General features: G+C 39.8%; 1 protein-coding gene across 1 annotated transcript; it reads right to left on the reverse strand.

Annotated features, from left to right (window-relative positions):
* Positions 1-26,843, reverse strand: UPK1B (uroplakin 1B). Its single transcript, XM_016140129.2, has 8 exons — positions 26,714-26,843; positions 14,928-15,015; positions 13,714-13,914; positions 12,203-12,277; positions 11,412-11,534; positions 8,957-9,136; positions 4,251-4,334; positions 1-925 (listed from the first exon to the last, which is right to left on the reverse strand). The coding sequence occupies exons 2-8, from the start codon at positions 14,994-14,996 to the stop codon at positions 875-877; spliced, it is 783 nt and encodes a 260-aa protein (XP_015995615.1). The 5' UTR covers positions 14,997-15,015; positions 26,714-26,843; the 3' UTR covers positions 1-874.
* Between the last annotated feature and the right edge of the window lie 1,041 nt (positions 26,844-27,884).

A 27,884-nucleotide genomic window follows, 5' to 3' on the forward strand; every position in this document is an offset into this window, starting at 1 on the left:
CATATTTAAAAGTCCTCTTTATTTATAAGACTAGACAAATGTTGAGTTATAAGAATTTCAGGAGCGCAAAGTAGCAATATACTTCAGAAAAAAAATATGTTGACAGTAAACAAAAATCACTTTATCACACACCTAATATGTGGCTTGTTTTTCCCCTGTCTGAAAGGTGTTCTCAGTTGGGAGTGGTAACTATATCACAGGCCCCTACTTTCTCCCTAAAGGTCCACATACTTTTAATTAATCAATGGGACATTGAAGTTATTAAACACATATCACTCTATAATGTCCGAGAGGAAATTTTGGCCATTGTTAACTTAAGATCTGATATTGTCCTGCAGAAGAAAAAGATCCCAGGGTAACATTAAGAGAATGACCAGAGACTCCATAAATGGAAGCCACCAGAGAACAAAAGGCAAAAGATGCATTTCATCACCTTTTCCTTAGTTCTCTCACCTGGCCAATACAGAGATGAATGAAAGTCTTTGAAGCTCTTTTAGAAAGTAGTGAGGAATACAGGCAGATTTGCTGTCCAAATAGACTTGGCCAGCTGTGATACTCAGGTCCTTATGAATGTCTTCATGCCCCCAAATGAAAAATAAACAGAGATGAGAGTAGTTATTATCTAATTTCCAAATTCTCCCTCTCCCACAGTCCATAAAAATGTCACAGAACCCTAGACCAGGGTGAAAACATTAGTGGCGAGAATTGCAGGAGCCTGAGAACCTAAAGAAACATCATACCAACTGACTTGACAACTCGAGTGAGAACATTCATATTTCCCTGTGGGGCAGACATGTCGAGTATGAGGAGAAGCAGTCCCAGCACCAAATCTAGAGTCACTGGGGGGAGGTGGTACCGTGGTGTCGCTGTATTCTTAATATTCAATTCTGCTCCAGTAGAACATGGTACCCAGGAGAACCCAAAACTAAAATACAAAGGGGGAAGAAAAAGGAAAATTAATAAGGAATTGTTTAAGAAACATCTCATACTTGGGGAAAAATGATGTTAGGTTCATTCAAGTCTCAGTGACACTCGATTTTAAGAGTAATCTTGCATTAAGCAACATCAGTCATTTCTATGTTAAACTAGCTTCCTGGGAAAATTCTTTTTTCTTCCCATCAGGGCTTATTATACTCCAATGGATTCCTACTTCTAGAATATACTATTTTGGAATGAATCTCTTGCTTTTAGTATGAACCTCTCTTTCCAGGGACTCTCTTTTCCCCAAAATGTTTGTGACCTAGAACAGCTGTCTCCAAAGAACTCAAGATATTTGCCTCAGGCAAGGGGTTAGACTACCTAGGTTCTTTTGCAAACCTGTCACCCACTCCCTGTATCTGTAAAGTAATGAAAATAACATCTTCTTTACCTATCACAGAATTAGAATATTGAATGAGATAAGGAAATACTAATAATAATGTCTGATGCTTATTGATAGCATACTATACATCAGGCACTGTTCTACCCGCTACATATATAACTCAATTTAATGCTTCCAAAACCCTATGAAAAAACTGAGGCACAGAGAAGATAAATAACTTACCCAAGGTCATAGAACTAGTAGGTGGTGAAGCTAGGGTTCAAACCCAGAAGCCATCTTCAGAGTTTGTCTGATTAGCCATTATGGGATAGCCCTCTGTAGGCAGTAGTGGAGTGAACATGCCTAAGAGCTCTTCTTAAGGACAGTTCTTAAGAACGCTGTTGAATTTCTCTATTCCTTATAAAATGGGAGTCTGGCTACCTACCTAGCTACTGTTGTGAGCATTTAATCTTAAATATATTTGAAATGATGCATTGTCTATAGCAGGCCTTCAGTATGACTAGTTTCCTTCCTTATTTTGGATTTCAAAGGGACTTACGAGATACAGAGTCCAGTCCATCTGATGCTTGTAGAAATACCGAAGTTTCAACCGGTTGGTCTAGAATTCTAAGATCCTCAGAAGCCTTTAAACATTATCCCATCGTTCTGGCTAGCATGGCACAATGGAAACTTTACTGTTATAAATTTCCCTTTGTTCAATAAGTTTTCAAGCACTTACTATGTGCTGTGTTAGGCAGCTTGTTGCTAGACTTTGGGCAGAGACAAATATATCATGTGGAGTGGTTCCCAGCCAGAGGTATGGTGGGAGTTCCTAAGAGGGCAACTTGAGGGATTATAGAAGGAGTTATTTTCCCTTCCTTCCTGCCTCACTCCGTTTCTCATCCTAAACCCAAAATTGCTTAAACTGTGGTGCACAAGTACCTGATGGGGCCTTTTAGGGGTGAATGATGTCAAGGTTATTTGCATAATAACATTAAGACTGTATTTGCTTTTTTTGCTGTTTTCACTTTTGCACTGATAGTGCACAGGCAGTGGAAGATGAAATTGCTGGCACCTTAGCAAGATTCAATGCAAGCACACTAAAATGTATTATTAGTTATGTTCTTCACTGCTGTACACTTGAAGTATAAAAAAAGAAGTCAGTTTTATTTGAGATTGTCCTTGATGAGGCAGTAAGAATCATTAATTTTCTTAAATGTTCACCTTTGAGTACACATCTTTGTAATATTATATGAGGCAGACAGGAAGTATACATAAGCGGTTTTGCTGCATACTGAAACATGATAGTTATCCTGAGGAAAAGCACTTGAGTGACTGTGTTGTGCACTTGAACTAGCCATTGTCTTATGAAACACCATTTTTACTTGAAAAAATGACTCATAAACAGCTCTGATTGCTCGGAGTTGGATGTTTGGCAGATGTCTGGAAAATTTATAAAGAGAGTCTGTCATTTCAAAGAAAACAACTGACAATATTTGTTGCCAATGATAATTTTGGACTTTCGAGCAAAAATAATAAAACTCGTATTTGTCACCATAAGCTTGATAGCATTCCAATGCTTAAGGTCTTTTCCAATATGACAATATCAATGAATGCAATTTCTTGATTTTGCATAAAGAAATAGGCCAGCATTTGGAAGATCTGTGTAACAAAAAGAACTAATATTTCCCAAATAACCAATACATGATACTATAGAATCATGCATGGGTAAAATACTTACACCAAGTGCAAAACAAACCAATGTAACCTATTTCATGGTAACTGAGTCCGAAAAGTTCATTGACATAGTTTCACATTCCACATTGCAGCTAACCCTTTTAAGGATACTACTGGTCAAGTTTTGTGTGCTATCAAAGAAGAATATTCACGCTTACCTTTAGATGAGGCTACTAAAACATTCCTGTTTTTTCAACTACATATCTGTATGAGGACTCACCCACTCTAAACAACATATTATAACAGATTGACTGAAAAAAAAAATAGGAGAATCTATCTGTCTTCTATTAAGTCACATGTAGGAGAAGCTTTCAAAAATGTAAAACAATGCCACTTTTCTCACTATTTTTGTTGTTGCTGTTTTGGAAAATAGTTACTATTTTTCCACAAAAATTATTATTAATGCTAATATGCAATTGGTTTATTATTATCTTAAATGAATTAATAAGTAATTTTAAAATTTCTGTGAATTTCTAATTAGGTAAATATCAATAGCTATAGTTCCCATAGACACAAAGCTTGTGGGAGTCCTCAATAACTTTTGAGAGAGTAAAGGGGTTCTGAACCTAAAAGTTTGGAACTACTTCCCACATCAATGGCTCTTAATCCTGACAGCAAATCAGAATCATTTGGAAAAAGAAAAAAGAAAAAGAAAAAAAGCCGGGGCCCTGACCCTAGCTGAAATGAATCAGAATCTCGGAGGTTGGAGTCCAGGTATGCTTTCTTTTCTAAGCTTCCCCAGGAGGTTTTAATGAGCAGCCAGGGCCGAGAATTATGGCTCTACCCTCTTGCTTCATGCGCATCACATAATGTGAGCAGTAGGATAGATGAGACTGGTGGAGGCAGCTGTTCAGAAGGAGCGGGGCAGATTAGTGTCCAGCAGGAGCCATCTAGTAGATGGTGGTCTTTTACATCTCACTATAATGAATTAATGAGATTTGGAGACCTGGAGGAGAGGCAGGTGCATCCCAGTCACTCAGAAGAAGAGTCTGGTTAGTAGGGCACATCCTTTCTCTGGTAGGAAGAGGTAACTCCCTGCCTCCCAAGGAAATCACTGTCCTTTGCTTGGGTGGCAGCAGCTTCCTGACTAGCCCACAGGTTTGAGGTTTTGTTTCCAGACAGTCCAGTGTGGTTGGGCTAACCAGGGGCAATCTCAAGTTCTCTTCTTAACATCGTCCTCTCAGAAATAAGACCTGCACCAGGAAATACTCACAGTCCAGCAGAGAATGGCAAATCCAAACCAGGCAACCCCCCAGGCGTGTCGGTTCATTGGTCCAGAGATCAGTTCATAGCAGCCCTGGAAGAGTGGGTGAGTCCACATCAGTGTGAGAGGAACCAGAAAGAAAGATGTTAAGAGATGGGTGGGAAAGCAGACTGCTATGTGAATCAATGTGGCTCCAAAGTCCAGTTTAACATAATCAGGCTATTTCCACATCCCCGGGGACAGTCAGTTATTAACTGTGCTTTGCCCTGGAAACAGAAATAATCCTGTCAAATAACTCTTCTTTATTACATTTATTTGTGTCTTTACCATTCAACCTAGCTAACAAAGGTACTGCTATTTTATTATTTTTTTTTGTAATTACCGCCAATTAAAGCATTTTTTAAAAAAATAAAATGCTATTATTTTAGCCTAACGTTTACACACACGCGCGTGCGCACGCGCACACACACACACATATCTCAAATATGTGGACAATGTAAAGTATTCTTAATAAAATATGAAATTTTCTCTTCCAAAAGATTTTATTGGTGATTCGTTTGAGGGCAGCATTAGTTGGTGATTTCATTCCTTCCAGTCTGTGAAAACCAGGGTTTTTTTTAAATTTGTTTTTTGTTTTTTATTGTTTTTTTTTTTAATCATTGAAGGGACTCCTATAACATGCTTTTTAATTTTTCATTTGACCTCATATTTCAACATATCTTTATTGGTCCTAGTGTGACTTTGAAGAGCCACCACGTATGTGCAAAAGAATGATTCATTTTTTTATTCATCAAATCATTCATTCATGCATGCCATAATCTAGTAAGTTTTTATACATGGCATACTCTGTGCTAGTCACTATGCAAAGTGCTAGAGCGACACACGTGTGGGGCTAGACCTGCTCTCTGAGTGACTTTCACTACAGCCCTGGAAATCAAAGGGAATGCCTAGCAAATGCAAAAAACAGGCCAGTTCAATGAACCATGGAGGTCCACAGGAAAATGTCCTCGAAAGGCTGACCTTGAAGCTTAGGCCCTGCCCAGTGGCGAGAGGTTCTGTCCTTTTTGACTGCGCTCAGTCCCTTGTTAATCCACTGACAGGCCCTGCCTCTGCTATGCCTTGTTTTCTTCCTTATATACTTTCTGCCACCTACGTTACAGGCACCTCCATCCACCTAGATGCTCAAATGAAAAACCTCGGAACTATCCTTAATTGTTTTTTCTCTCATTTGATATCAAATACTGAAAGCAAATCCTTTTGGGTCTATTTTTAAAATATATCTCAACTCCAAAAACCTATTATTTCTTGCTACCACTTTTGTCCATCATGCTCTCACTCCAGAATCACTACACTAGCCTTCTAACTGGTCTCCCTGAGGCCTAAGTCCACTCTTGGCACCCTACTAGTCTTCATATGGGACCAGAGGAAACCTTGTAAGAGAGAAATCAGATCACTTCACATCTTTGCTCAAAATCCTCCAATGGCTTCCCACAATCCTTAAAATGAACTCCTAAGCCCTCACGATGGCCTACAAGGCGCTGTATGATACTGTCTTGCCTCTTTCTAGGATCCTAGCTATTACTGCCGGAGGCTATTTCACTGTAAAGCTTATAGGTTGAATTTCAGGGCTGCTTACTTACAAGACATTTCAAAGCCCTGTATCTAACTTTGTCTGCATATTTTTAATAGTCTTTCTTAAGGAAGACCCCTATCCACCAATTTTACAAGCTACAGGCTCTACAAAATCTAGATCCATCCTTGCCTTCCACTCTTCTTTCACTCATTTCGGACTTGCCATACTGATGTCCTTGATACTTCTCTAAAAAGCCAAAGATGCTTCAGGGCCTTTGCATAGGTCGCTTGCTTCCTTTGTTTAGAGAATTCTCTTCCCCAATCTTAAGTGAGGGTCTCACTCATTTCCTCAGAACTGTGTACACATATCATCTCCACAAAGCATTTCCTGGCAACCACAGGGAAAAATACCCTTTCCCCCACCATTCTCTATACACTTACCCTGCTTTATTTCTGCTCATTGTCATATATCACTACCTGGAATTTATCTTGTATTTCTTTGGTGATTTGTTTATTGTCTGTCTCTGATACTATAGTGAAAGCTCTACAAAGGCAGGGCTTTTATTGTGATCATTGTTGAATCTCTAGAATGTCTAGAACAAATGCCTGACACAAAGTGGACACCTAATAAACATTGATAGGATGAACAGAACGTGATACAAAGTAGTGATTACAACAGTATCATATCACACACTTGATGGTTCACAAACACTCCTATATCCATTATTCACTTGATCCTCCCAGAAATCCTAAGAGGTGGTCATTTGTCCATCTCCATATATAATATGTATAACAGTCCACTTATGACAGGTGCCAGGCCACTAGGCTGAACATTCAACTGTGATAAGACAGAAATAGGTCTTGCCCTCAAGGAGCTCACAAACAAAAACCCGGTTGTGTTCACCTCTTCTCATTTAGTCCCTTTACAGCATTATAGTAGATCTTAACTGGATCTTCCTTAGTTCCATCATAATGTTCTTAAGATGTAGTGACCAGAATTTGCACATTGCATTTCTAGGGCAGATGGACCATGATGTAAGAATATGCATATTTGCATCTGACACATGTCAATTTCTGGTTGATTTCTATTAATACCACACTTATAATGACTTTCCTATTTTCATTAGCATTCATTTGTACAATGTAGATCTTGAAAAGCTACAATATAGACGTGAAAAAGGGAGCCATTCACCTCTTAATTCATCCACCCAACGTAATGCCTGCTTTGTATCAGGCACTATGCTAAATACTGAAGATATAGAATTGAATAATGCATGGTCCTCTCAGAGACCCACAGAAAAGATAGACTTGCAGACAAATAATTACAATATAGTTCAAGGTGTCAGCTGAAATAATAGAAGTGAAATACGTGAGGTTTTTGGGTGACTATTTTGCTTCGTGGAAAAAGATTGCTATAGGAGAATTAGCAGGATCTGTAACTCAGAGAGAATGGTAGTGTGTAAGAATCTGGAGAAAAGGGATAAGGAGAATTGGAAAGGATTAATAAGTAAGAGACTGTATTGAGGGTGAAGAGTGAGTGAGATTGAGAAAGTAGAAACACGGAGTCAGGTCCAGAGAGAGCAATTTCAGGATTCAGGGATTAAGTTGGAGAATAACACTGAGTGATAACTAGTTTGTGGTAGTGGTGCAGCTAGCTGGTGGGTAATGTACGTGGAAATGTTACGGACAAGGAGAAGCCATGGAACTGTAGAGAGGGTGCTAGAAAGGTTGTCCAACCAGGTGTGGAGGTCCTTCATTACAGGAATGTAAAGTGTTGCTGCGAGAGAAAGTGATTATCTGAAGGCAAAGAGATAATTATTTGTCCCTTTCAAAGAGATAATACAGTTTATATGCAATTACAGTCCCATCAAGATATGTCTGCATGGGCCGGTTCCAGGGTTGAAATAGTAAAAGTGTTTTATGACTCCTGAGAGTGACAGTTATATTGCCTCCTATGATTATATAAGCAATAAATTTAATTTTTGTAGCAGTCTGAATATAACTGATTATAACGATGCCAAAACAATGTTGCTAGAAGCTAGATGAGGGTTGCTTTGAACGACTCTGCAAAATAACCTATATCACTCCCATGTCCTTTTCTGGATTAATGTAACCAATCCTAGTCCAGATGCCCTTCCATTAGGGGCAGGATGATCATCAGTGCTGTATCTTTCATTTTGAAAGTGCACTTTGTGTTATTTATTTCAAGACTAAATATCCTGACATTTCTAAATTATTTAATGAACTGGCATACACCTAGCTTTCCTCAAAGCGGTTACTCGCAAAGCAGTGTCCAGCATTTCAGAGGCTGACCATATGTGTATGAGGATTCTCTTCAGGGCTTTTGGGGAATATTTCCAGGTTCTTTCTTGGCTTAGAGTCTGGGCTCTGGAGCCAGACTACTAGCATTTGAATCCTGACTCTACCATTTACTAGCTGCATGACCTTGGGTAAAGCAACTATTGGAATCTCCATATTTCAGTTCATCACCCATAAAATAGGGATCGTACTGGCAGCTACCTTTGAGCATTAAGTGAGTTAATATATGCGAGGCACTTGGAACAGTAAGTATTCAATAAACATTAGCTTCCATCATCACCATGTCATCCTCATTAGGTTGTAGACACTTTTTCAAAAACCATCTGTATGTAAATTACCTTCTACCAAAATCATCCATCTAATATTTTATTAAGACTATCCTATATTACCACTGAATAAGGAATGTGGATATACAATTACTGCATTTGTCCTCAGCAACTGCTACTACTTCGGAACTGGCAAAACATCCTTTTTGCATACCATCCCTTCAATTTACATTTTGCAAGATTAGAGTAAATCTTTGTTTGATATGAATAGTTTTCAATACAACAGTTCTATACGTTGTACAAATACTTTTCATTGAAACAAAGTCGAATTTTGCTATTGCAATATTCATGTTCTGTTAATTTTATTAAAATGTAAAATTTCCCAGATCGGTCCTAGAATGACATTCACATTGTACTAACAGAGAAGTAGTTAACATGAGGTTTAGGAAAAAGGATGCAGAATTCCTTACCGAGAGACTTTACCTACAATTAACTAGTATTTTTCTCATGAAGAGCAGAAGAACCTTTTGGAAGGTCTTGGGGGTAGAGAGGACTCACCTGATTGTGATAATAACCAGGCACACCTAGTTTGCAGGCCTCCAGGTTGAGAGGTTCTTGCAGCTTGTTCATAACACAGCACTGACGAGGCCAGGGATAGTCAGCATCATTATTCTCAGTCCTGAAGGCAGACGTGTATTCCTGCCAGTCTGAGGGACCATTCACACCACAGCAATTGTCCTGTGGCAGATGAGAATTACAAAATTCTCTTCCATTTCCTTGTTACAACCATCAGTGTAGCAACTGAGATTTTATGAAGAATAAAGATACAAAAATTGTACTATATTTAATGTTTACTAAAAATTATTAACAAGAGTTGAAGGTATTGGTACCCTGTATTTCAAAGTGTACAAATACTTTTTCATTTATTACCTCACCAGCCATTAATGGGCTCTGTGACTAGTTATTTAAATTCTCTAAACCTCAGTTTCCTTAACTATAAAATTGGGATAAATAAAGTACCTACCTCACACGGAGTTGTTGTGGGAATTAAATTGGTTAACAAACCTAATGTGTTTAGTACACTACCTGGCCCATAGTATACCCTCAGTAAACACTAATACTTAAGAAACAGTGGGGTGGGTCCATAGTATTAGCACATCTGCTTTGCATGTAGAAGGTCCTGGGTTCACACCCCAGGTGGAGCCATGGACCATACCCTGAGTGTGCCACGGACCATACCCCATGTTTGCTGGGGGCACCAGGCCCCCAGAGCACGCTGTGAACATGTGGGAGGGGACGCCTTACCCTCAGAGATTCAGTTCTTAAGGTGAAAACGGCAATATCCATAGGTCAGGGATGGAATTGGGGGGGCAGTGGTATAAAAGGGGGGAGGAAGAAATACTAATATCTTGGTACAACAGTGTAAGGGAGAGATATAATTATTCTCGAACTACACAGGAGCAAATCGAGGATCAGAAAATTGAAATTACTAGTGGTGAAGAAATAATTAGTAATTCTTTTTGTTTTACTTTTCTATATTTTTAACCTTTTCTATATGTGTTACTTTTATAACAGGGGAAAATAAGCTGGAAAAAATAATCAAAACCTGGTGGCACATAGGTATGCCTCTACAGAGGAAAGGAAGATTAATTAACATGCAGCTAATATGCTTACACTCTGGATAGAACTGAGGAGCAAGAATAAAACACAATTTATATCACTTTCATACTTTTTATAAATTCTGCTAGAATGTTTTAAAGGAAGAAATTAAAAATACAAGTATTGGCCTTATGAGCATGCTTCTCTTGCTCAGGCCCACTTCCACATCTGGACGTGTACTTTCTCTTTTAATAAAGCTTTTCTTTTCTGCTGTAAAAATAAAAATAAAAATAAAAAATACAGGTATCTTTCAACATTTAGAATAAATACATCCAAGTAAACTTGATGACAAATCACCTATCTTTAAAGCATGTCCTCTTTTACCACTGGATTATGGAAAATATCTTATCAAAGAAAATAATCATCTTGTATTTTAAACCGAGCATTTTAGAAAAAGATGGTTAAATTTGAGCCAAGCTTATTTTAGACTGGGCTTTAAAAAGATAGTAAGTGGATTTTTCAAATGTGAGAGCATTCACATCTTCATTTGAAGAGCTTAGTTCTTGTCAGCAGGCTGGGGGAGAAAAAATACTTGACCTATAGTCAGAAGAGTAATAGAAAGTAACAATATGGCAATGAACTGGGGGTTCAAATAGGGTAAGAAGCATATTAGAATGGAAATATTAAAGTAAATGAAAGTAATTATAGAAGATAGAGGGTAAAGATAGAGTTCAGAGGAGGAGTGGAGGCCATAAAAGAGTTTGCTGAAGACAGGCTAGGAAACGTTGGTGGGGGCTGGAGGTTAGGGGCAGTGTGAGAGTTGGGTCAGATCAGGACTTACGCAGGGATGAGAATTTATATACATACAGCGGTATGAGGTGACAATGGATATTCTGAAAGACTTGGACTTTTGATGGTATTTGAGGTAAACTTGGATATAAGGTATCATTGCCAAGTAGAGGGTGATCAAATCAAGTCATAGCTTATGGTCCTTAGCAGGCCTAGCCCACAGGAGGAGTGAAAGCAAAGTAGACAGTAATTGCCACTTGACTTAGCTGTGGAGCAGAAGGCAATATTTTTCCTTTAACATAAGAGATGCCTGAGTTCTAAGAGGCAGAATGTGCAATAAATCTAAATTTCTTGACAATGTCATTATCCGTATAAATGGAAGCTAATCAACATCATGGCTTAAGATAAAATAGAGATTTAGAGGTCCCACTGAGTCATGTGTACAACTCCTGCTGATAAACAAGAGCAATTGGTGAACTTGCCAATGCCAAGTCTTTTTTTTTTTTGAAGGAAATCCTTTTGGAGGCTGTGATCCTCACCTCTTGACTTTCCTCTCAACCATACATATACTACTGGATACTGGTTTAAGTATAAAATGGCATCTCCCCATGACCAGAGGTGTTACCTGGAGCATGAACCTGTCCCAGGTTTTGGTGACTCCATTGTTTTTCCACCGCTCGTCGTTGTTTGGAGGGCTGTTGTTCTGGTACCTCTCCAACATCTGCTTCAGGAAGAGGTTGGGTGTGAACTAAGAAGCGAGGAGGCAACACAAGAGGGAGAGTTAGTACCACTAATCCCCCAGGAGGCAAAAGTGATTTGCTCAGCCCATTGTTGGGGGCACTGAACACTGCCTCCTGGGAATAAAACTGCTCAGAGGTACCCAGTAGGGGTAGGGACAGTTGTAAACCTGTTCTGAGTGCCCGAAATCCCCTTGTAGGGAGAAATCCCCATCTTCAAAGAAATCCCAGTGAGACTAGGGTGGACAGGCATTGCAGGGTGCCGTAGGCTAGGGATTGGAGAAAAGGAGAGAAAGAGGCTGAAATGAGAGGAAGTCTTAGATGTGGTAGATTATTGATCATCCTTTTAGGGGGCCAGTGGGCGTGGCGGAATGATGAAGAGCATAGGGGGTACATTTTGGGCCCTGCGAATCACACTGCTTGAACTCAGGATTCTTCCTTTCTACTTATCGGCTGTATAACTTTGGACAAATGACCTGTTTAAGTCTCATTTTTTTTCATCTATGAAATGATAATAGTGATAATAACTATTTCATAGGGTTATTATGAGAATTAAGTAAAATTACATATTTATGATTAATGTGCATATTAGAGTGCCTGTTATTGTCAGCTATTATCTTACGATGATAATGATGATTCACATGACCATTTTGTTCTGTGCTTTTGAGACTGTACTCACAAAGTCTCGTTGTGTTGCTGCTGTAATACAAGATGCCACTTCAAATCCATATACAATAAACATCAGAATGAAATACTGGAAGAGAAACACATTTTAAAAAAAGGAGTTACATTTACTTTCAAAGAAAGACTTTTTTAAAAAACAAATAATTATGTTTTTCATTATGTCGGTATAAATATAATCATCCAATCATTTACACAGTTATTCAACAAACCCTCATTGATCAGCTGCTTGGAACAAGACTTGGTGCTAGGTGCTAATCAGCTCCGTTCTTTTCTTTTCCCCAGAGAACAAATGCCCATTGAATACAGAGCTTGCTCAGTCCAGTACCCTGCATTTCTATTTTAACAAAGAAAAACAAATGCAAGAGAATGAACTTGTGTGTGTGTGTGTGCGCGCGCGCGTGCAGCTTATCTCTAGGATCTCTTACTTTCCCTGCATTCCTTCCCCCCCACCCCCACCAAAGTGGGTGCTTTTGCCCTGAAACTAACTCTTACTAAGGAACCAGAGAATGTAAATGGTCTGCATTCCCTGGGTGCCAAGACAATGTCGGATCACAGGAGAAGTGAACCAGTGAGCACCTTAAGTTGCTAGACTGGTTCCATAAAGGTAGAACTCTTGTCCTGCAGCATTTGGTGGAGAGTTATCTCAGGAAGGGTTGTGTGTGTGTGTTGCGGGGGGGGGGGGGGCAGGGGCGTAGAACCCCATCACCATGTGAGAAACTGCTTGCTGTCTTCAGCCTGGGAGCAGAGAGGAGAGGTCTAGACCTAACATCAGGGTTCTTAGCTCTGCTGATTTTTGCAAAATATCTAAAATTCAATTTCTCCACAATGGCAGGGCATGACCTGGCTGTGGTTTGGGGCCAAATTGTCTCTGCGGGTGCACAGAGTTAGAGCTTCCACGGGCAGGTGGGAGCTGAGGCTGTGGTCTACAGTGATGCGCATCGAGCTTCTCTAGGGTCCCTGAAAAGCAGAGTGGATGTATAATAATGGCAAGTGTAGGTCATCTTACAAAATCATCAGCCTTGAACTCAAAAATGTCTGAAAAGGCTCATGCCTTCTCTTAAAAAATCATGCATATTTTGTATTTTATATCGTTATCAAGTTTGATTCATATTACAGTAATATTTTAAACTACTATTGTCAAAAGAAAAAAATCTAATTATGAAGTCCGCACTCTGTCTCTCGGTTAACCTACGTAGCTCCTGGATATACTGGTGTGTACATGTAGATACCAGTTGGAGAAACACGGATTTGAAAAATACTTAACAGGGTCACCCTTCAGATGTCTCCCATTTGTGCCCTCTGGACTAGGAAACTTCTGGACTTAGAATAGCAGAGGGCATCCTTGCCCTCATGTGAGAAGCTTTGCTTAAAGGAGAATCTTCCCCTTCTCCTGTGGTACTCTCTGCTCCCCCTCCTCTGCTAAAAGTCAAAATGTTGTGCTCAGGGAAGAAGAAACAATCGATCAATTGGTCCAGGAGATAACTGTAGAGAGTTTTAAGGTCTTACTGCCAGAAGAATTTTCCTGCTGGACTTCATGATGCCAACAATGCCTAGAACAGACAGGCAGAAGAGGCAGAAGCCGACAAACATGCCGATCCAGGCTGCCGCATAGATGTCATCGTTGTTGGTGGCTTCAAGTAGTGGATAGAGGCCATGTTGATCTGAGACAAAGAAGATGCACTCTGCGGTCAGCGCGATGCCACACATCTGGGGGCAAAGGGGTTTCTGTTAGGCTGGTGGCCAGAAGAGCAGTGTTGGTTAAAAGATAGAGAAGTGGAGGTGGGAGAGTAAGAGAGACTAACTCTGTCTCCTGCAAAGGCTTTAAGCAATGGACTCAAACTCTTCACTGTCAGGAAATCAAATAGCTCCTGCCATTCTACTAATTGGTTGCATGCCTCCCTCCACATATACTGTCTTATTGCTATTTGGGAAAAGACCCAATTTAAGACCATCTATAAATTTCTTGGGGCATGAAACACTCAAACGACATTTTCTTGTATGATGATAATTTCCTACACCTACTCCCACTGTCCATCACCCAAATTCTTGGGTTATAATATTTAAAATGGTACCAGTCAAATTTATCAGTGCCTGAAAACCATTGAAAGAAACTTGGTCATTACTTCTCCCACCTCCAGCATTTTATAAATGAAGGGTCTTGACCCTTAAAGGCAAAAGCTTGTCCAGAGTCACAGGGAGTCAGAAGCGGGGCTGAGCCAAGAGCCAGCGATGCTGAGTTCCAGGTGCTCTCCCATCAACCGTTCCCCTTCCCCACAGCCTGGTGTCTGAGCTACTCCCACATGCCTCTGTGTGAGATAACAGGAAGACAAAAGCATCTGCCCCCAACAACCTTAATGGCAGAGTACCATGGAAATCAAATCAAGTGTAACAGGAAAAATCACCAGAGCGTGTGTGTGGCAGATGTGCTTGGACACTGACCATGGTGGACACGGCTCCTTTTAGATTCTCATGTTTCAAACTTGCAAGGGAAATATTTATTTTTTTCAACCATGGTCTTTTGATATGTTATATAGTTATATATGATTATTTATATAGTTAAAGTCCAGCTAGCATATTTTACTAACACATTTCTTAAAATGGGAAAAGATGTAGGGAGCCAGTAATTATATCATTATTTTCCTTTAAACTCTCACTTTTGATTGATCTAAAATCATGATTACGGGAAGAGCAAGATTGTCTGAAGAATACTCATTACTTACACCAATAATCACATTTCCAAAAATCAGCAGGCCCTGGAAGCAACGAACAGTGGAGTCGTCTTTGGCCATCTTCACAGTTTGCCACACGCTGAAGACACACAGTTGAGACCATTACAACTTAATAGGAGCAGGTGACATATTCTGTTGCAAGTTTCATAACGTGACTAAGTCACACCATTGTATATTGCCTTCCGGTGTTCCAAAACATCCAAACCGAATTCATGTAATCATTTAGTAATGGGGGAAATTTAGTAACTCAATGGGGGAAATTGAGTTACTAAACTCAGTAATCACTGTAATTTTATAAAGAAGAAAAAAAAAAACGTAAAGTTTGCCAGCATCATTAACTTTCAAGTGTTCTTTAAGATATGGAATATATAGACTGCATACTTCTGAGTGATAAACTGAGGTCCCACAGTCAACAAGGGCAGACCTGAGGTGGTCATGAGTGGGCAGCGCTGAAGTTCACCAAGGGTCCTTGGTATGAAAGCCAAAAGGTAAACCCGTGGCCAGAGTTGGCATTTGGTTACCAGAGGGATTATGGGCAGCTGTTAAAAACCATTATTTTCAGAATATTTCATTATCTTCGGAAATAGTTGGCATTTATTCTCTGGATCTATGAGTTTGTTTGTTTCTTCATTTGTTCATTTATCTTGTTTTTTAGATTCCACATGTAAGTGAAATCAAAGAACAAATTTTTGGTTGCAAGAGGGGAGGGAGAGGGACAGAAAAAGGAGAGGGATTAAGAAATACAAACTTCCATTTATAAAATAAAACCTATAACACTTCCAATCATGTTGATATAATGTACAGCATAGGGAATAGAGTCAATAACATCATAATAAGTACATTATTAATTATTATATTATACTAATTACATTATTTATTACGTTATGTTATATTGGTTTCAGGTGTGCAATATAGTGATTCAATATGTAAGGTATGTAAATGTTGAGTCAGTATGTCCTATGCCTGAAACTAATATAATACTGTATGTCAATTATAATTAAAAATGAATTAATAAAAAAATAGTTGGCAAACAAAAAATATACCTTCACTTAAGAGGGGGAGCGGGAGAAAAGACAGGCTAACATTTAGTTCCTTCTACGTGCCACTCTAGATGCTTTACATAGACACATCTAATTCTTATAACCCAATTAGGTAGAAAAAGGAAAAAGCTGAGGAACTTCATTTTGCAGATGAGGAAAACAAAGCTTTAATTTAGGTCACTTACATTCCCTGGGGTCATACAACCAGTGAGCGGAAGAGCTAGGCTCAGATTTTGGTCTGCGTGAGCCAAAGCTCATCCCTCCAGCCCACACTGGTTCCGAGAAATTGTTTACAATGTTTAGTGCTTTGTGTGGCACTAAAAATTAGTGGGCTTCTCCCTTCTCCAGGACTCTCTGGACAGAACATGAGGTTAAGTGTGTTTGAATCAATCACTTTGGCTTTTGCACTTGAATCACCTTGAGAAAAATCCATTCATAACTCTCAATGTTTAATTGATTAAACTAATTAACTAATCACTTCTTGCATTCATGCTCTAAATCAAACTGTATTAAATGATACAACTTGCATTTTGAGATGTATGAAGATATATGTAAGGGAGATTGTTGTAGTCTAGGATTTTATGTTCTAGTAGGGAAGCTGAGATGTGTCTAAATAATTATAATGCATGTAAGAGATTCAGAGGAAGGAAGATGTAAACCTTGCAGAATATGTATAGTTTTGATAAGTAGACTAGATGTGCATGGGTGCAGGAGGAGGGTGGTATGGGTGACATTCCAGGGAAATGGAAAGGGAAGGTCAGGGACTAGAGCACTGGAAGAGCCAGGAGCCCATGGGAGAGCAAACTGGCCACTTTGGCTGAAGTTCTGGTTTGTGTGGGGATCAGTGAGAGGTAAGCCTTCTGTTTGACTCAGAACTTGCTAAATTTTAACTTCATGGTATTTTCAACCTTCCAAGTAATCTTAAACATCTCTAAATGCTTCCCTTTCCTGTTTACCTGCGTAGCTGTGGGAATTGAAGGACTTAAAATCTATAAGCGTTTTTGGCTCAGAATTGGGCACATAGTCAGTCCTCCTTCAATGTTTACTGAATGAATAGAAGAATCTGGGCCATTGTTACAAGACCCCTAAGTGTAGTTTCTGCTTAGAAATGCCATTCATTTCTTTCTGCTTGGAAATGTCATTTCATGCTTAGAAATGTCATTCATTCTTTCCAGAGATTGTTACACACTAGATTGACAGGACCCCGAGTTAATATACAACCCTTACCCCTGCAAAAGGGAACCTTACTCATGCAACCGGGTCAGTCACATTGTAAATTTCATTACCAGTATGCACAGATATCGGCCCTGACCAGTTGGGTTACCATCTAAACTTGAGACACAAGTAAATAGACCGTGAAAGGTAGAAGTTCAGACAACACAAGTATAGAGAGTAAGGGCAAAAATCTGAAGGGGCCGAATTCAGTACCATTATCAACCACTACTGATTATGGATCCATTTGCTAGGTAGCTGCCTATTTATGATGATTAGTTGGGCCTAAGGAACAGAAACAACACAGTTTGTTCTTTTGAGGAATTGTGATTATAGCAACATGGATCCAATGCAAAAATGACTGTACATTATAGAATAAAGGGGGAAATTGGGTCATAGAGTAGAGGAAGAGGTACGTAGACCTCGAAGAGGGTCTTTATTGGTCCAGAAAAAAGCTGAAGGAAACCTGGAAAGGGATTTGGCCCCAGTGACCCAATTACATTCCATAACGTACATAATTCCCCAAAGAAAACTTTGCCGAACATGAGTTTTCAAAAGTGGGGATAGACAAATGGATATCCTCTGGGAGAACTGCAATCAGAATCAGGGTAGAAGAATACAGACAAAAGTAGGGGAAAAGAAGGAAGGAGGCAGATAGGAGGTTGGTTTGAGTGGAAAGAGGAGTACATTGAGGAAGTCTAGACAAGTGTGTGGTAGGAAAGGGCAGGGAGGCAGCCCCGCTGTGGGTTGAAGTTGGGAAGGCGGGACTAGTTTGAGGGACAAGATATTCCAAAGTTGTGAACCACTGCATTTTTCTCCTTTTCCACTATGCGTTCTCTTCTCCTTCAGACCCTTGGCATCAGTGGCATGTAATAACTTAGAAAGTCACTCCTCACAGCAGACCTAAGAGATGGGCATTTTGACAGAAATAAGCATTAGTTTCCTATTGCCGCTGTAACAAATTACCACAAACCTATTGGCTTAAAACAGCACAAAAGTATTCGCTTAAAGTTTTGGAGGTCAGAAGTATGAAATGAGTCTCACTGGCCTAAAATCAAGATGCCAGGATCGCTGCCCTGTTCCTGTAGGGTCTATGGAAGAATCTAGTCATTTTGCAGATAACAGAAAGAGATTAAAGAGATTAATTTCTTTGCTCAAGGCCACATTGCTAAAAATGCAAAAGCTGAGATTGAAACTCAGGTCCGCCTGGCATAACACTACAGTTTGTGAAGTCCTGCCCCATAGCTAATACTTTCAGCAGAGAAAGAACACCTGGCTGGATTCCTCGCCGGCCTGGGAGCAGACAGAGTGGACATATTTTCCCTGCTCATATGATCTTAACCTTTGCAAAGGGCAGAATCACTGGGCCTCTCTTGCCCACTTCTCTAGGTTCTTATCTACTTAGTCCCTTGACACTGCACTGATATTTGTACATTTTCTCCAAACTCAGTGCTACACCTATGCGTTTTTCCAGAAAGTCTGTCTAGATGTATCCCAAATCTGCAGTTCTCTGACCCTCCCCTTGGGACTGAAATTCTTGGAAGTAAAAGGTGCAAATGTGCAGATCAGTGTGAGAGTCTGCATTTCATAGCCTCTCCTTGGCCACTTGTATTTAGACTATGGCGGTATCTAGAAGAACTAAAACTTTTGTTGCATCCTTGCAAAAAGCTACAAATGCCAAGAGGGAAGGCAGTTAGGGAGCCAAGTGTAGGCTTCTGGTGGCTGGCTCACAGTGTAGTCTAGAGACTGTAATCTAATGGTGAGCACACCGAACCTGCTGTCAGAATGCCGGGGTGCAAACCCCAGTGTCGCCTGTCCTTGCTGTATAACCTTGGGCAGTGCCACTCTGCGTCTTCTGTATTTATAAAACAGGTGAAACACAACTAGTTTGATGGGACTGTTGTGACCACTGAGATAAAGGATGCAGACATGGTTGGCAAATACTGAAACTGTTTACAAACATGAAATTATGAAAAATAACCAGGAGGATCTTTAGGAAAGGCAGGGTATTGGGTTATGGTTTTGTTTCATGTACCAGTGACCCTTAGTACCTAGGAAGGGGGTTCTAGGTGACTGGTCCCGTAGACAAGGGCTCCTAGGTTGAAGTGAAGCAGCCCCTTCCAGCTTTCCTAGGCTCTTGCCCAGGGGCTGCTCTGCTAGAGAGGCCTGGAGGCCTTACCCATGTATACTTTTTATTTCCTATGGAAGGATTCATTGCGGAAAAATTTTCTTTTTGGCAGGGGAGAGGAAAAAAAGCTTCCCATTTGTGCTTGGGGTGTGGTCAGAGTCAGGTACCAGGCAGCACGGCCATAAGGGAGGGCCCTCTGTGCATGCCATCAGCATTCCTGAATAGTTCACACCTACCATTGAGCCTCTTGCTACAGACTACAAGGTGATGCAGAGATGAATCTTAGTTTCTCCTCTATACTGGGGCTGCTTTCTCCCTGACGCAGAAATTACTCAGGAAGGACTCCTTTCTGCTTCCCTTGTGCCTTCTTTCCTCTATCAACCTATGAAGGACTTCTGCACTTTACTGCAAGAGTCTCAAAAGAAGAAGGAACTAGGACCCTGTTTTATTTGCCTTTCTAGGTCCAAGGAGGCACAGTGCTTGGCACATAATACGCACTCAATAAATTATTTTCCTGAATAAAAGAGCAGATAAAGTAAATTTTAGAAAATGTATATTTTAATAATGAATGAATATATTAGTGAATTATTTGCCTAGACCTTTATTGCAGAGCCAGTTAGAGAGTATGGTGAAGTAGAGAGAACATGGGCTTTGGACAGACCTGGGTTTGCATCTTAGCTCTACTGCTTAGCAGCTTTGTGACCTTGACTAAGTTACTGAATCCTGTTGAGTTTTACCTCTAAATGGGCATTGTAATACTTAAAGGATTACTGTGAAAACCCAACCAATATTAATTTTCCTTACTTTTGCCTAATTTTCTTGAAGCAGATAGACCAGCGCTAATAGACTAATGAATGGTGAAGGCATGTAAAACTAGTAGTTTAAAACAGTCACATTTTTAAAGGGAATATGGAAATATGCTTTTAATATGGACCTCTAATATGTAAAAACAGATCAAATCTGGCTGAAACAAGAATAGGGATTCTAGGCCTCACAAAGCTTCCCTTTACCAGCTCTAAACTTCCTAACTGCATGGCTAGCCCCAGGGTGGTTGAAACCTACTAATCTGGAATTAACAATAAAGAAACATGTAGGCAAATTACTGAGCTCAGAGGGCAGCTGCCTAGGAAGTTAGAAGACACTCAAAAGTGAAGTTGGAAAACCTTGGTTAAAATGTGTAAATTGATATTATGTTGTATCTGAGTCAATGAGACCCCCATTTAGTGGAAAATGTCTAGGAAGGGCTCCTGAAAAACTGAGGCAAGTGAGTTACTTCCATAATAGCCAAGCTAGAGGAATCTCCTGCATTCCTGGTACACTTAGAGGAAAGGCAACATGATTCCTCTGAAAGAAAACGATCGGATCTGGCTTCTTTTAGAGTTCTTTGAGGACTATTACATATACCTGTGCATAAGGGCAGACTAATGAACTTATATTGGTTAAGAAAAGAAAAACTTTGACAAAGGTCTACACCGATGACTATTTAAAAAAACAAAAACAATAATCACAACAGGCATTATGAATTTATTGACTTTTCCAGCGAAGACAAGCATGGAGAGAGGACAAAACGGATGGACAAATGGGCCTTTCTCTACATACAAAATATAAACTGTGGTGACCTCTGTAGCTTGCAGTAGTTGTGCCTTAAAAAGTTTAACTTCTTCAGTTTTGTCTCTGCCTGGCTAATAAGGAAGTATCAAAATAAACACTCTGCAATAGTTAATTTTATGTCTCAGCTTGACCAGGATATGGTTCCTAGTTATTGTTCAAATACCAGTTTAGCTATTGCTGTGAAAATATATATTTTTAATGTGATTAACGTTTAAATTGGTAGACTGAGTAAAGCAGATTATCCTCTACAATGTGGGCCGACCTCATCTAATCAGTCAAATGGCCTAGGAGCAAAGACTGAGGCTTCCTGAAAAAGAAACAATTCTGCCTTCGAGATTGCAACACAGAAACCCTGTCTGAGTCTCCAGTCTGCAGATTTCGGACTCAAGACTGCAACACCAACTTCCTACCTGAATTTTCAGGCTGCTGGCTTGCTTTACAGATTTTGCCAGTTCCCAACAACCGTGTGAGCCAATCCTTAAAACAAATCTCTTTCTCTCTCTCTATATATGTATCCTATTGATTCTGTTTCTGTAGAGAACCCTGAACACAACACTCCCCAATTAGGATTGATTTATATTTTTAATATAAACGATTATTTTCTGATGTTTCTTGAGGCCATTTAAGCCTTTCCTTCCAATTCCTACTGCCATTCCCTAACTTCTAGCTCAGATGAATTCCGCAGTTTCTGTTTCCATTCCACACAGTGCTTCCAGAGTGAGCTTCTAAAGCAGAGGTTCTCAAATGATCCTACAGAGCACAGATATTCCACATACTGGGGAAACATGTTTTGATGCCAAAATTGAATAATTGCAGTCATTTCCTAATTTGAAGAAAAATTAATGGTCGAAATTTGTAATTTTAAGCATTTTTCTCACACAAATTTTTCTTAAACCTTGAGTGCTTTGCTACCACCTCTAGAATTTAGTTGATAGTATAAATTTAGGCCAAAATGATCTACTTAATTATTTTAAATTTAATATATCAACACTTTGTGGTGTTTTACAAGATAAACAAGTCTTCTAAGTGCCAGCCACTTAATCAGTCTTGAGATCCACTATCCTTAAACATAGCTCTAATTTTGTATCATTTTCCTGCTTAAACACCTACAAAAGCTCCCTGTAGCCTCCATTCAAAGGAGAGCCCTATAAAGCTCATGCTCCACCCATGAGCTCTGCCACTGCCGCCTTCTCACTTCCTATTGCCAGATGATTTCATTTGTCTACCCATTCTCTCTTGCTGACCAATCTCTTCAGATCCAGATTTCTCTAGTTCAATTCCATTGCACTTGAATTTGAAAACTTTTTGACTTTTTGCCTCTTGGAGACAGACCAATGTCTTCCCTTTCCCTGTATCTATAATGTTTGTCCAGACCCAACCATTCCATTTTCCTTTGAGCCCACAGGAGATGGGTTGGACAATCTGAGAGATAAAGCACAAGCTCCTTAGCCTGTATTCAAGACAGTGCTATGCAGGTTTCAAATGCCCTGCACCTTATCGTCCTCTGTTACCCTGAGTGTCCTGATTATGTGTCCAGGTTGTGCTCATGTTGTCTTTTATTTTGGGATCCCTTCTCTCATTTCTGCCTATTGAATTCTTTATCATCCTCTGAATTTCAGCTGAACAACTTCTTGTTCTTTCCAACTAATCTTGCTCAGAACTATCCTTTCTTTCCTACCTTCTTCTTTTTGCCCTAAGCAAACAGCAGTTCAGGGGAGCTCACGAACAACCTAGGTGACTCCATCTTAGGTATAAGACCCCATCTTAGGCACAGGCCAGTTCCCGGAATAACCGCAGATAGTGAGACAATCACCCCACCCTAGACACAGCCAATCAGAGCAACTATGGAAAGTAACTCTCCAAATTCCCCGCCTTGTTCCTTGGCGCCATCACCCAGCAAATCCCGCTAAAGGTCAAGCTTGTTGTGCAAATCCTGTAACGCCAAGGCATTGCTCCCCGTGCTTGCTTTTTTTCCTTCAAATACCCCTGAAGCCCCATGTTCAGGGCCGCCTCCTATTCACTGCTGTGTCGGTGTGCGGAGTACGGTCTGGACTCGAGTCTGAAATAAACTCCCTCTTGCTCTTGCTTCAGTGTCGGCTTCTTGGTGGTTCGTGGAGATATGAGTCGGGGCATAACGCTCAAATCATATCCTGTTTGGTGGATATGTGTGTGTAGCTTTTTTTCCCTACTAGCCTTTTCCATGGCAATCCAACCTCATATTTTGTTACCTCTTTTCTTCACCCAAGTTTGTCTAATGAGTCATTCTGAAACCACGAAGAAATACGTTGCTGTACATTAAAAAAGTCTTTTTGACAAACAATTGCAGTAAAGAAACAAAATTATAAACTTGCAAATTATTTGATGAGTGAAACACCTAGAAATTGATGTATACACTTTGGGTAGTTTTTGTCTTACTAAGAAGGTACATGATTAGGAGGAAAGTAAGGTGTCTATTTATCCTAGGTCCATTACTGGTCATGTGCCCATTTATATCATGATAGAATATCAGCTCTAACTACAAACTTAGAGGCTTGGTAGTCAGCCCCCTCATTGCACAGATGAGGAAATTAAGGCTCCTAGAGGGGCACTGACTTGTTCGAAGACCATCGATTTGTCATTGCAGAGTCAAGATTTGAGTCCTGTTCTCCTGACCTTTAAGACTTACATTAAATTTGTAATTAATCCTTCCTTTTAAGGTAGGGAGATACCTCCTCCCTTTATATTTCTTTAAAATTAAGAGAAACTCCCAACACCCTGCCCTTGAACCTGCCCTTTTCTCTTACAAGTTAAGCCACAAGGGAAGTCGCATAACAAAGCTGGCAAGGAGAGAGCCTTTCACTCTCGCCCTCCATTCAAAGTCTTCCTCACTCTTTACCTTAATTTCCAAAATCCCACACTAAGGAATTACTCTTCTACTGCTCCAGATTAGAATACAAATACTACATGTAAATGAGCCATCTATGTTAATGTCTCATTGAGAATGATGGGCTCTGATCCCATTCTCATATTTCCAAAAGGAGAAGAAAAGAGATCCTAAAAATACAAACCTTTTAACTCATGATTTGGGGCTTGGGTTGTTTCTGGATAGAGACTGACTCCTGATAATATGATATGTCTTCCTCTCTTCCCTTTCCTTTTAGTTCCCAGTATATATGAGCTACTTTAGTATGGGGTCTACTGAAACCCTCTTGTGTTATTTAAGTCATGCTTTCCTCACATGTACTAGATTTTTTTTTTTTTTTAACCTCATAGGGCAAAAAAGGATCCAAATGGATGGGGTTAAAAAGTAGGATTGGTAGAAGGCAGAATTTCAGCTGTCCACTTCAGAAACACTATTGCCCCTGACTGAAACTGCACAGCTTCCCTCAAAATGTTTCCGTATAAGAAACAGACCCTGTGAGCCCCGCCCTGTGGAAAACTGCCCAGAGGCCTGGCACCATGATGATTTACTCAAATTGCTCAACATACCGGGAGTTCTTTGGCTGAGGAGTGCCGATTTTTTAAAAGACTGGAGTTTTCTTTCTTTCTTTTTTTTTTACTTATGCTTTCATTCACTTTGTTTTCTTATATTATTCATATTCAGAGTGTTGATGTTTCCAGACAAATTGAATAGACCTAAAAACCATTGAGTGCTCACTAAACAAACCAATTTTCAAAGAAGAAAAAAAGAAATGAGATTCACCCAACAAGCATGAGATCATTTATTTTTCAAGTTCATTCCCTCTTTTCTGCACCCAAGTTTGTTATACTAAGTAACACAAACCACACCACAAACTCTAGCTCATGTTAGAAAAATTCGGAATAACAAAAGAAAGTAAAAGGAAGAAAGAAGAAATACAATATACTGTTGCCTTAGCCCTGACCCTGAAACCTAGAACAAAAGTAGACAGTCTAGAGTTAGAGGTGAGAATAAAGATGGGTGTGGAAGTTTTCCCCATGAGGACAATTACTGGTCTACTTAAATTTAGAGGAGGATGAGTCCCAGAAATGATGAAAAGAGGAACTTGTTTCCATGGAGATGTTACCCAAAGATCACAGCACCCATTAGCTTTTCTTGCTTTAAATCTCTAAACCTGCTCTGATGAAAATGGTAGCTAGTAGCTACAAGTAGCTATTTAATTCGAATTAGTCCAATTAAATAAGAATTCAATTCTTTAGTTGTGTTAGTCACATACCAAGTGCTCAATAGCCACATGTGGTTAGTGGCTATTGCATAGAACATTTTCATCCTCACAGAAAGCACTGCTCTAGACTACTGATGCTTGCTAAGATGATCTCAGAGTCATCCACCCACCTGAAATCACAGGCTAAGATGAGCAAGGGCTCAGGCACTCTCAGCCAAGTGGGGATCACAGGGATGGGCCTTGCCAGTGGGATGCCCGGCCCCAGGGCAGGAATCCCATGGAGAATCCTTGGAGGATGTGAGATTAGGGGTACATCCTCATGAATTTTGTCTCTGTCCCAGTTAGGAAACAGTAGCCATTCAGGGATGTGAGAAGCCTGCATGGCCAAGAGACCCAGATTCCAGCAGAAGGATACAGCATATTCTAGGGCTTGTTAGTGTTTGCTCTGGGTACGTATGTAAGAGGAGAGATCAAAAAAGCAATTCTGAGATTTCATTTCTGTTTTTCTTGACTAAGATGGTGCCCAAGGTCCCCTTTGGACCTAAAAGTTTATGATTCTTTCCAGGCAGTTAAAGAAAATTTTAAGCCTATTATAGCAGAAAGAAAGAAAAGAAAATTTTCTCCTCATTGAGAAGAGATAATTAAAAGAAAAAACATTTCTTCACCAAGTTTGAAAACTGTATAACCCAAGTTATATATATAACTGAAATGTGTGTGTGTGCGTGTGTGTGTGTATAAATATATATATAAAGCTCTAAGTTCCTTCTTCTGCTTAGCAACTCTTTTCAGGCAAGAAATGGTCAATAAACATTGTCTTTGATATAAAAAAAGACATAACAATGAAAACTCAAAAGTCAGAAAAATCTTTAATACTGGTTATAACTTGGTTTTGAACTTAAAAACATAAACATAAAATAATGCTAGCATTATTTGAAACTTAATTTGTATTATGTGTAAAAATGTTATTAGAACAAAAAATACATTTAGTACCTGCAGATTCTGGTGGATCAACTAATTGGTGAAGAGTAAAAATAAACTATGTAAAAATGACATTGCATAGATAAAGCTAATTTGTTGACTTATTTCAACTGACACATTTATTAAGCAGAACTGTTTGCAGAAAAGAAACCTGTGTAAATTGCCTCACAAATCCCTTTATGAGCTGACAGGACCAAATGATTTCTTATCAGGAGACCAGAAAACTTCCTTTCTGCTAGGCTAAGATACAGATTATTAAGAAGGAATATGACTAGCTTCCCTAAAATTTCTTTTGCTTTTCTGACTTCACAAGAAAACTGGGGATCCACGAATGTATCTATGAGATTTATCAGGAGAAAGATAGAGTTTTTCTCAGGGTTCTTACATTTTTCTTGGTCTCTCTGTGAGAAGAAAATTTGAGGTTGAAATCAGGATAGTAGAATAATACCCCCAGAAGAAGGTTAATCTCAGTTCTAAGAACTGGACAATATCAAAGTGTTTCAGAAATCAATTTGTATAGTTTAAAGTACAGTCGCAATGTCCTAAATTATATTAAAAAAATGAAATGAAATTCATCAGAAACTTAACTTCTCTCCCTTTCCCTTCCAGATTGCTAGCTCCCCTCCCCAGAAAGAAACTCAAACACTGAGAGCTTAGTTGCAGAGTAAAATCAAGTCTACTCACGGTGTCCTGTCCTCCTCTTCCTGGTGCGGTGCTGGCCCACTGTGCAAGCCAAGCTAGCCTGAGATGCTTTTCTAACCTGTAGCAATTCTTTGAACCTTCAGGACAAGGGAAGGGTGATCTGTGATTGGGAGGAGGCTTCTCACAGGGGCTGAACCTCCTGCTGCCTGAGCCTGCCTCCCAAAGTCAGAAGTAACAGGAAGTTTTTGTTCAATAGGTTTCTGCAGCTTTGGAATGTGCGATTCTGACAGATGGAAGCACCTTGACAGGGCTCAGCTCATCACGCCTCTGGAACGGTTCCTCCTACGTCTGAGCTTCCCTTGAACATGCTCTCAGAGCTTTTGTTTTTATTTTGGTCTGATCAATCCTTTATTCTGCTTTTGTGCATTAAAAAGCCTATCTATATTGTTTGACTGCTCATAGTCATGCTGATTCATGTTTATCTAATTTTAGTTTTTATAACTTGCAAATGCTACATTAATGGGCATGGTCATTGCCCAAGTAATGCTCACACTGAGGTGATCTGAAGACTGGTAAGGGGCCAGAGATCTAGAATCAGACAGATTGGAAGAAATTCAGGCATACAGAGGGGGCTCAGGTAATTATCTGATGATGTCCAATTCCTTCTTTTCCTACACCCTCACTCTCTCCTCCCACTTCTTTTCTCCCCTCCCATCCCTTCTCTTTTCCTTCCCTTCTTTTCCCTTTCCTGCCTTCCTCTAGAGCCACCACGTGTCATACACAGCACCAAGAATATTTGAACAAAGGAAACATTTCTTTGAATAGCTGCATAACATCTCATGGTAGACATGCACCATAGTTTTTTCACCCGGTATTAGCAATGCACAATGGCAGTAATGTTGGAATTTACGGGGTGCTTTAATTAATAGACTTGGGAGTTCTCGTGGGTCAGGGTTAGCTCTGTAACAGGTGAGGATTTTCAGGAATCTGACTCTGAGATAGAGTTTTGTGTGCAGTATGTTTATTAGAGATTAAACACAGGTGGGAGAGGGAAGAAATAGGATTGGGTGGAAAAAGGTCAAGTTGCCATGCAGATAGAACAGCCTCAGGCAGTACCCTTTTCCCACAGCCCCAGGGAATGTCAGAGGATGGCCTGCCGCCATTGTTCTGCACTGGGCTCCTCCGTAATCAGTCCTTAGCTGTGGGTCTCCCT

Source organism: Rousettus aegyptiacus, unplaced genomic scaffold (assembly GCF_014176215.1).
Source record: "Rousettus aegyptiacus isolate mRouAeg1 unplaced genomic scaffold, mRouAeg1.p scaffold_m13_p_4, whole genome shotgun sequence".
Classification (NCBI taxonomy): Eukaryota; Metazoa; Chordata; class Mammalia; order Chiroptera; family Pteropodidae; genus Rousettus; species Rousettus aegyptiacus.

Excerpts from the sequence above, each read along its gene's own strand:
- UPK1B (XM_016140129.2), bottom strand. The coding sequence starts at position 14,996 with ATGGCCAAAGACGACTCCACTGTTCGTTGCTTCCAGGGCCTGCTGATT. Across the intron at positions 11,535-12,202 it reads CAGCAACACAACGAGACTTT|TTCACACCCAACCTCTTCCT; the intron begins GTGAGTACAGTC and ends CTCGCTTCTTAG. Across the intron at positions 926-4,250 it reads TTGCCATTCTCTGCTGGACT|TTTTGGGTTCTCCTGGGTAC; the intron begins GTGAGTATTTCC and ends TTTGTATTTTAG.